Below are 9,887 nucleotides of genomic sequence, written 5' to 3'. Positions count from 1 at the left end.
ATTACCAGTCCCAAATCTGTTGGATCAAAGGATTTCTAGTCTATTAAACACTTCTGATGAGAATGTAGAAAAGTCCTTTTTTTGATCAGGTAAAAATATATAAATATAAAAAATCATAAATGTGATTCCTCTTTGCAGAGAACCACCTTTAATTAAACAGAAAATGTCATATAAATCACTTAGACTTACTCTATTTGGGCACTGTATCGACCATCTTACTTTGTTGAAACAAGAAGTCTGGGATACATAAGATTTGGTTCCAAGGAAGTCCTATTTGCATTTCAACACAGGGACAATGCACAAAGATCTGAAAATAATAAAACCTGACATCTAAGGAACTGTACTTCGGAGAATCAATTTTAATCACATCCTGAATAAGCCCATACTGAATGCTAATAATATTCCATTGATGCTCTCACATTCTATTGATCTTTCTTATTTCACTGAGAAAACAGCAACAGAAGAATAAGGTGTCTTCTCTCCACCATCCTGACCAACTTACCTGCACACGTAACTACACTGTTTTCCCTTTTATTCCCCCTTCCTCACTGGATCCTTTCCCACTCCAGTCTTGAAGACATTGCTCCAACAATTATGCCCTTTCTCTACTGTATTGATTTCCTTTACCCATAGAATCATTCCCATGAGCACACAAACATGCCCTCATGTCATAAAATACACTGCTTTTTAACCCATATCCCCAGTGTAACTGCCAACCCTATTTCCCAGCTTCCCTTCATACATAATTCCTCCAAAGAGTTGTCTTATATTCATTCTCATTACTGCCTCACCAACCCTTCTCTCATCAAGTCACTCCACTTGGGCTTTCATCCTGACTCCACTGAAATCTTTCTTGACAAGCTCACCAGGATTCTCCATCTTGCTAGAACCTGGGGTCAATTCTCAGTCCTCATTCTCTACTCCCTCCATGGTGAAACATTTGCTTTATTTTTATTTTATCTCAATGGCTGCTCCTTCTTTCTCTTTTGTTGTCCCTCTTTCCCTCTTTCAAAGGTCTACATGGTAGAGTGACCCATGAGTCAGTTCTCAGGCCGCTTCTCCTTATCTGCTTTATTTCACCTGCCTGCCTTCCCTAGTTGGTCACATCCAGACCCATGAATGTAAATTCCAACCATCAAGACAGCCAAACATAAACCAGGCTGTAATCTCTCCGAGTTCCGGGTGTACATATTCAACTGCCTACGCAACATCTCAAACTGGACAGATATTAATCATATCAAATTTAAAATATCTTAAACAGAAATTCTTAGTGTCAACTTTCCAACTTGCTCTTCCTATCTTCCCACTTCAGTAATTTCTGCTTCTATTAACCCAGTTGTTTAAGCCAACACCCATTTCTTCTCCTTTTATATCACTCCTTCCCACTTAGTTCACTTATAATCCTATCAGCATGTTCTTTTGACAGTGCCTTCAAACACATCATGAGCCTAACAGCTTCCTACTACTTCCTAACAATGCCTTTCTTATCCAAACCACCACCCACCCTGTCTAACTCAACAACTGAAACTGCCTCCATATCAGTGCTTCCTGCTTTTGCACTCAACTGGAGAAATCATTTTAGAATACAAGCAGCCTGTGGCTTTCAATTTCACTTAGTGATTACATTACCAGGTCCTTGCCTAACTCTGATCTCATCTTGTTACTTTCCCTTTCCCTGCTCTGACCATAATGGCCGTCTTTGTTATTCCTCAGACAAGCAAGGCTAACGCCCCACTCAGACCTTTTCTATCAGCTCATAATGCCCTTTTCCCAGAAAATGACATGTCTTGAGCCCTTACTTCATGTCTCTTTTCAAATATCACCTTAAGAAAGTCATTTGTCCACTTTTCTGAAGGCATGTTATTTATAGTTTAATCAAACTTTCTTAAAGGAAGAATAGAAAAGAAAGAAAAAAAAATACATGGTCTTGTTTAAGGTGTCTAACTCTGAGCCAACAGTTATTATTTTGGCAAAATGCTTCCTGACTAAATGGATATTATCTTATTCACTTGGAACCTCTGCATTACATTTTGAGTATTAATAATTGTAGATGTCACTTAATTACCTGAATGTGAATTTTAAAATAGATTAGGGGGCTGGGCACAGTGGTTCACGCCTGTAATCCCAGCACTTTGGGAGGCCGAGGCAGGCAGATCACAGGGTCAGGAGACAGACACCATGCTGGCTAACATGGTGAAATCCCGTCTCTACTGAAAATACAAAAAATTTAGCCGGGCGTGGTGGCAGGCGCCTGTAGTCCCAGCTACTCGGGAGGCTGAGGCAGGAGAATGGTGTGAACCCGGGAGGCGGAGCTTGCAGTAAGCTAAGATCACGCCACTGCACTCCAGCCTGGGCAGAAGAGTGAGACTCCGTCTCAAAAAAAATAAATAAAATAAAATAAAATAAAATTTAAATTTAAAAATAAGATTAGAGATTAGAGGGAAAAAGCATATTTTTCTTTCTTTTGGTAGAAGGTTAAGTCAGAAGATAGAACATTACAAACAGTGTAGGCACTGAAATGGCCCTACGGTTATAAAATAAGAACTAGTACCCTAAAATAAGTGTCCTCATCCAGACCTGAATATACAGAGAAGAAAATGCAAAATTGCAACATATGTCTCTGTATAAAAACATTTTTAAAGCCTTTTGTGGCTGGGTGCGGTGGCTCTCACCTGTAATTTCAGCACTTTGGGAGGCCAAGATGGGCGGATCATGAGGTCAGGAGTTCGAAACCAGCCTGACCAACATGGTTAAACCCCACCTCTACTATAAAAATTAGCCAGGCATAGCCAGGTGTGGTGGCTCACGCCTGGAATCCCAGCACTTTGGGAGGCCAAGCCGGGCAGAACACAAGGTCAGGAGATCGAGACCAACCTGGCTAATGTGGTGAAATCCTGACTCTACTAAAAAAAAATACAAAAACTTAGCTGGGCATGGTGGCGGGCGCCTGTAGTCCCAGCTTCTCGGGAGGCTGAGGCAGGAGGAATGGCGAGAAACTGGGAGGTGGAACTTGCAGTGAGCCGAGATTGCACCACTGCACTACAGCCTGGGCAACAGAGCGAGACTCCGTCTCAAAAAAAAAAACAAAACAAAAACATGTGAAACAAGAGCTGCAAAGAGAGATGAAAACAGCACCTAGACAAGGTAAATGAAAGATAATGAGATCATTCTCTCTAGAGTCTACTATATCCATATTTCTTCTTAATGTGAAGATAGATAGATACATAGATGGAAAAAGCAAGTAAGAATGATATTCTGTGATCTAGGAGTTATCTTCTAGAATAATTCATATGAAACTTTAGTTGCTGATAACACACATATGATTATAATATCAAGCATACCGTTTTTGTAGTCTTTTATTTTCCTTTAATAATTTATGAGAAAAGATGGGGGAAAAAAGTCTTCTCTGATAACTAAAATAATCTTCCCATAGCACATCTCCATCCCCTTACTCTGCATACTTTTCGTTATAGCACTCTCATTACCTGACATTGTATTTCCTATTTATTTATAGGTATTACGTTTTTCTTATTACAAGGTAAATTCGGTGGGAATAGAAACTTGACGGGTTGTTTACCACTGTACTCCGAGGCCACCTATCTATTTATTAAAGACCGAAGTAAAAGTCCTAAACCCCGACAGACTGAAGGACCCTCTTTTGGCTAAAGACCCCCAAACTTTAAGTTCCCAGTCATGGCACATGGCGGAACAGAAGGCTGGTCATGACCCATTTGCTTCCAATCCCTTTCACCTTTCTGATCATTAGATTTTCTCAAAAGTCAGCTTGAGAAAATCAAAGGCTGAAAGACCCTTTCGCTTACTTCATCAGAACACTCCCCCACCACTCCACACTCCTGTTTTTATGGTTCCAACATGACAGCTATTCCAGTCCACAGCTTGTTCTTGATAAACAACTTACAGCCTTGGACTGGTTTTGACTGGTCTCCCAAGGATACACAGATCATGGACTTGTGTCCTACATTTACCCTTTTAATGTATAGGTCCTACTTATAATGCATTTAAATGTTAAATCTCTACCCTAAAGTGATCATAGGACTTATGTTAACCTAATATGTATGTGTACAGTCTCCTTCCTGAGTATTCATAGCTCCTCCTGTAGCCTGTTGAACATGTATACTTGGCTAACATTCAGCATATGTTTCTGTCTTACCCTCTACCTCCCTTGAAGTGCCTGTCTCTGGGCAGAAACCTAGGCTACACTTCCCAGTCTGTCAGAATAACCACCTTGCAAGCTGCAACCCTTTATGAAAAATAAAGCACTCCTTTCCAAATGTATGAACTTTGTCATTCTTCAACTGACACTATAAATGCAAAAGAGGGGCTGGGCACGGTGGCTCACATCTGTAATTTCAGCACTTTGGGAGGCTGAGGTGGGCGGATCACCTGAGGTCAGGAGTTCAAGACCAGCCTCGCCAACATGGCAAAACCCTGTCTCTACTAACATGGCAAAACCCCGTCTCTACTAAAAATACAAAAATTAGCCAGGCGCGATGGCACATGCCTATAAACCCAGCTACTCGGGAGGCTGAGGCAGGAGAATCGCTGAACCCAGAAGGTGGAGGCTGCAGTGAGCCGAGATCGTGCCATTGCACTCCAGCCTGGCAACAAGAGCAAAATTCCATCTCAGGAAAAAAATAAATGCAAAAGAGGAAAGCAACTGAATCAAAATATACAACGGTTGTCAACAGTGAGCCAAAGAGAGCACCACCCCACCCCTCAGTTCCATCAAAGAGGAGGAAAACTAGAGAGAACAATAATAAAAAAGAAGAGTGGTAAATGGGACAAATAAGTGGTTATTTTAGTACCCCCCAACTAAGACCTTAATTTGCTCCCCAGGTTGCAGACCTTTCCTCCTTGGGCCACAGACCTTTCAAGAGGGCTTTCTAAACAACATAAGGATGTGCCTCTTCCCCAACCATCTGGGGCTCCCTGTGGTGATGGCTTCTTCCTGCCCAACTGGCCCTCACCTGGATATTGTCTTCTTCCTTTCCTCACAACTTTCCAAGGCTCTTTTCCTTGTTCCAATAAGGAAATCACATCTGGTTTAGAAATGAAGCATCCTGTTTAGAAGAAAAGGAATATAAGGTACATGAAAATAAAAAATAAATCAAAATTACTTTGATTCAGACTTGGTTAAATTATGTGTCAAAACAGTAATTGATAAGGCAAAACAAAGAAGTGAAAGATGTTTTAAAAACATGTACATTAAGGTTACACAATAAATAGAGATTAAACAAGGAATGAAAAAATCTTTTCAAAATCTATATTCATATAAGTGTTTCTTCTTCAGAGGCAATAGTGGTTGAGATCACAGACTGCTGGGTGCAAATCCTGTCTGAGCCACGTCCCAGTTGTGTGGCCTTGGGCAAGTTACTTCTATGCTACCTTTTCCTTCCCTATAAAATAGGGATAATCATAGTACCTATCTTATATGATTATTGTTAATACTATATTTATATATGTCTGTATCTAAACATTGCCTAGAGTATATACCAAACACTATTTATATTTCATTAGCTATTGGTTATTCTTCTTTTGCTGAGAGGAAAAATAAGCTTCCTAGGAGATGTATTATTATTTCTTGGATATTCAAACAATGTTAAATTAAATGTAAAGTTCTTGGATTTTAACAGCTTTACTGCAATATAATTTATGTAACATAAAATCTACCTGTTTTAAGTGTACAATTCAATGATTTTTAGTAAATTTACAGAGTTGTGCAAACATCACCACAATCAACACTTAGAATATTTCCATCATCCCCCAAACATCCCTGCTGGTCACTGGCAGTCAATCCTCATTCCTACTCCCAGCCCCAGACATCCATTGATCTTCTTTTTGTCTCTACAGATTTGCTTTTTCTGGGCATTTTATATAAACAGAATCATATAATATGTAATCTTTTGCATCTGGCTTCTTTCACTTAGCATCGTGTTTTTGATATTCTTGCATGCTATAACATGTATCAGGAGTTTGGTTCTTCAATGAATAGTCTATTGTATGACTGTGCCATATTTTATTTATCCATTTATTTAGACATTGTGAATAATGCTGCTGTGAATACTTATACATCTTTGTATAGACACATGTTTTTATTTCTCTTGAGTAAACATTTAGGAGAAGAATTACAGGGTCGTATCTTTAACATCTTACATTCCCACTGTAATGTATGAGGGTTCCAGTTTTTCCATATACTCACTAATAATTATTTTGTCTTTTGACTAATAATTGTATATATTTATAGGCTACAATGCGATGTTTTGATACATGTTACTGTGGAATTAGAAAATCAGGGTAATTAGCATATCCATCACCTCAAATATTTATTATTTCTTTTCTTTGTAGTGAGGACATTAAAAACACTCTCTTGTAGCCTTTTTGAAATATACAATACACATTATTATTAACTATACTCATCTTGCTGTGCAATAAAACACATGAACAAAATTCTTACATTTTTAATTTTCAATCATAAAAGTAGGTAAAGCTGGTAAAATTGAGTATGTTTGTTTATTAATGAAAGGTATGAGTTCTCTTGAATTGTAAATAAATGCTGTTGATCCATTTTACCACTACATAAATCATATGTATTCTTTTGATAGAGTAAACTCAATAAACAGGATCTAGCTATTTCCCTTACAAATACACCAACAAGCAACAAAACATCTAAAGTAATTCTGAATCCAAACACAAAGTGAAACTTGTTTTCTTTGACACTGGTAAGGCTACAAATCACAAAGATCTCAAACCCAGCCCCTTCGTTATTAAGGAAGGCCCAAGGGCTACTTAAGGATGGGGAGGGTGGATGTGCTTAATGAAGGTGCTCACTTCCAGTGAAATAAAGCTCAAAGTGTTCCCTTTAGAAAGTGGAGCAAAAATTTAGATAGTTTCCTAAAAGATACTCTTGAAATTTCCAGAGGAAAAAGTTGATGTTACAGAGAACAGAGTCTAAATTCCTAGAAGCAGTTGACCTTACCCAGAGAGACCAAGTTGCTGTAGTTCTCCAACATCACATCTCTGTACAAGTCCTTCTGTTCCAAGTCCAGGTATTCCCACTCTTCCGGAGAGAAGTCTATGGATACATCACTGAACATCACCGATCGCTGAAATGACAAACCACACATTATAAATGAAATGGAAGAAAATGTATTTTAAGATAGAAGGAGAAAAGAGGGAAGAGATATTGCAGGAAGTGGACCATATGGTAAGAAAACAGGCTCGGGCTGGAAGCCTGCAACACAGCGAGTCAGGAAATGAGTGTGCCTGAAGCAAAGTGCCTGGGTTCCTGAAGGATCCTGTCGCTACAGACACAGCCTCTTATACTCTGGCAAATCTTAATCTAGACATGCCTGGGAAAGAAAAAAAAATCAGTTTTCCAATTAAATGAAATACTGTATATAAGCCGTTGCCTACTATGTCTCCCTCATAAATTCCCAAGGAAGGTGAGTTCTTCCACCCCTTTCTCCTTAAATAACAGATTGTTTTTTAAAGCCTCCCTCCGTATAATATCTTTATTTTAGAAAAGGATCTAAATGCAATTAGAGAATGTCTTCTAAGTTTGTCCTAGAAGCAGATCGTATCATAAGCATTTTTCTAATCATGACTGTTAAAAATTGGTTATATAGGCTGGGCACCGTGGCTCACGCCTGTAATCCCAGCACTTTGAGAGGCCGAGGTGGGAAGATCACCTGAGGTCGGGAGTTCGAGATCAGCCTGACCAACAGGAGAAACCCTGTCTCTACTAAAAATACAAAATGAGTTGGGCCTGGTGGCGCACACCTCTAATTCTAGCTACTCGGGAGGCTAAGGCAGCAGAATCGCTTGAACCCAGGAGGCAGAGGTTTTGGTGAGCCAAGATGGCACCATCGCACTCCAGCCCGGCCAACAAAAGCAAAACCCCGTATCAAAAAAAAAAAAAATTGGTTGTATAATAGTCTATACAATGCATATGTGAGATTTAATCATTCTTCTATACTTAGATATTTTGGTTGGACAAAACCTTAAGATCCTCCTCAATTCTGGGAGTCAACGTGACTACTTATGTACCTGGATTACCTTCTCACATGCTATCACTTTCCATCCCTCACTGTATGCCTTCCTGATTCCTGAGTTAAAGGATACTGATACAGCATAATCCAGAATCACAAAGATGTCATTCTAGACCAGCACATCCTGTTCAACCAAAAATAGAATCTTGTTCCTATGTAACTCAGGAATTCCAAGAGAAGATCTCAGATCTCTCTGTGTGTAAGACCTAGCCACACCCCTAATCAGTCCTAAAAGCCTCACAGAGCATGAGATCTTATGATACACTGAGGCTGAGGCCAGCTAATAGCAACTCTTACCTTTTTGTTTTTTAATTTTTTCTTTTTTTTTTTTTTGAGACGGAGTCTCACTCTGTCGCCCAGGCTGGAGTGCAGTGGCCGGATCTCAGCTCGCTGCAAGCTCCACCTCCCGGGTTTACGCCATTCTCCTGCCTCAGCCTCCCGAGTAGCTGGGACTACAGGCGCCTGCCACCTCACCCGGCTAGTTTTTTGTATTTTTTAGTAGAGACGGGGTTTCACTGTGTTAGCCAGGATGGTCTCGATCTCCTGACCTCGTGATCCGCCCGTCTCGGCCTCCCAAAGTGCTGGGATTACAGGCTTGAGCCACCGCGCCCGGCCCTTTTTCTTTTTTTTTTAAGAGACAGGGTCTCCCTCTGTCACCCAGGCTGGAGTACAGTGGCACATCCATAGTTTCACTGTAGCCTCGAACTCCTGGGCTCAAGCAATCCTTCTATGTCAGCCTCCTGAATGGGTGGGATTACAGGTGCAAGCCACCATGCCCAGCCACGACCCTTATCTTACACACTTGGAAAACTCAAGTCTGGAAAAGTTCAGTTTTCCTGTAAGTGGCTAAATGGGCCCATCCTCTCTTATCAACTCACAAAGACTGGTCAAATATTTAAGAGATTTCATTTTTCCTCCATCGCAGCTTTTAGCAGAAGACTGAGCACATATAGGAGACGCTGAATGATCTGTTCAACAAATACAAGAACAATGACTAGAATAAAGAGTGTTCATAGGACAAGCATTGTGGTTCACCCGCCACTGGATATGGAAGAACTGGAAGAAGGTTCTTCCAGTTAGGAAGTTTCAGGATAAAAAAATGGTGACAGGACCTTAACATGATAGTATTCCCACAAGGAGAAAAAAACTTACAAGGGCCATGGTATAGAAATTCAAGAACTGGTCAGTCCTCCTTGGGGTTTACTTGCCAGGAGAAGCACTGAATTCACAGAGGCTGATCTAGGGGGAGGAAAACAAAGCCATGAAATCAGATGGACCTCAGAAATCCCCAAATGACTTGAGTTACTATGACCTTTCCCCTCTCTTCTGATCTCTCCACCACAGCCCCCCCAACGCACACGCGTGCACACACACATAGGCAGAGAGAAATTTGAGGGAGCCTGGACGAGTCTAATCCGTTGCTAATTCCAGGGCTGATAAGGGGCCATATCACCTAAATCACAATCTTCCTCCTTCAAAGTTTCACAGATCTGTTTAGATTCACCAGACACAAAGAGAGAAATTCATAAAGACCAAGCCTGGCAGCCATTACCACCACAAAATTGCTGCACTGGCAGCCCTGCTTGCAGCCAGAACAACTTTCAAAATCCTCTGGGCTCATCACTCTCTCTTTCCAGTCAGAATCAGAATCATCCACATTGTCTTCTGGAATGAATTCATTTGCCATTCTCTTTCTTACAACCTAGGCTGAACAGGCATGGACTCATGCTCTTGGTCATTTGACAGTAACAAATGTCTATTTATCAAGAATTCCCGTATATTGGGTGTTATATGTGTGTGTGCATGTGTGTATATATA

At 40.4% G+C, this 9,887-nt stretch overlaps 1 protein-coding gene across 1 annotated transcript in view; it reads right to left on the bottom strand.

The window, feature by feature from the left end:
• The window catches only part of LOC105543097 (zinc finger protein 82 homolog), a gene marked incomplete at its 3' end in the record, with an annotated part of 16,746 nt that extends 7,516 nt beyond the window's left edge, over positions 1–9,230 (bottom strand). The window contains exons 1-3 of the mRNA XM_011984869.1: positions 9,222–9,230; positions 6,998–7,124; positions 4,989–5,081 (exon numbers count right to left, since the gene is read on the bottom strand). Coding sequence (XP_011840259.1) covers positions 4,989–5,081; positions 6,998–7,124; positions 9,222–9,230 — 229 coding nt within the window. The remainder of the gene's footprint in view (positions 1–4,988; positions 5,082–6,997; positions 7,125–9,221) is intronic.
• Positions 9,231–9,887: the final 657 nt, after the last annotated feature.

Source organism: Mandrillus leucophaeus, unplaced genomic scaffold (assembly GCF_000951045.1).
Source record: "Mandrillus leucophaeus isolate KB7577 unplaced genomic scaffold, Mleu.le_1.0 Scaffold274, whole genome shotgun sequence".
Taxonomy (NCBI): Eukaryota; Metazoa; Chordata; class Mammalia; order Primates; family Cercopithecidae; genus Mandrillus; species Mandrillus leucophaeus.
This window is presented reverse-complemented; position numbering and strand designations above follow the sequence as displayed.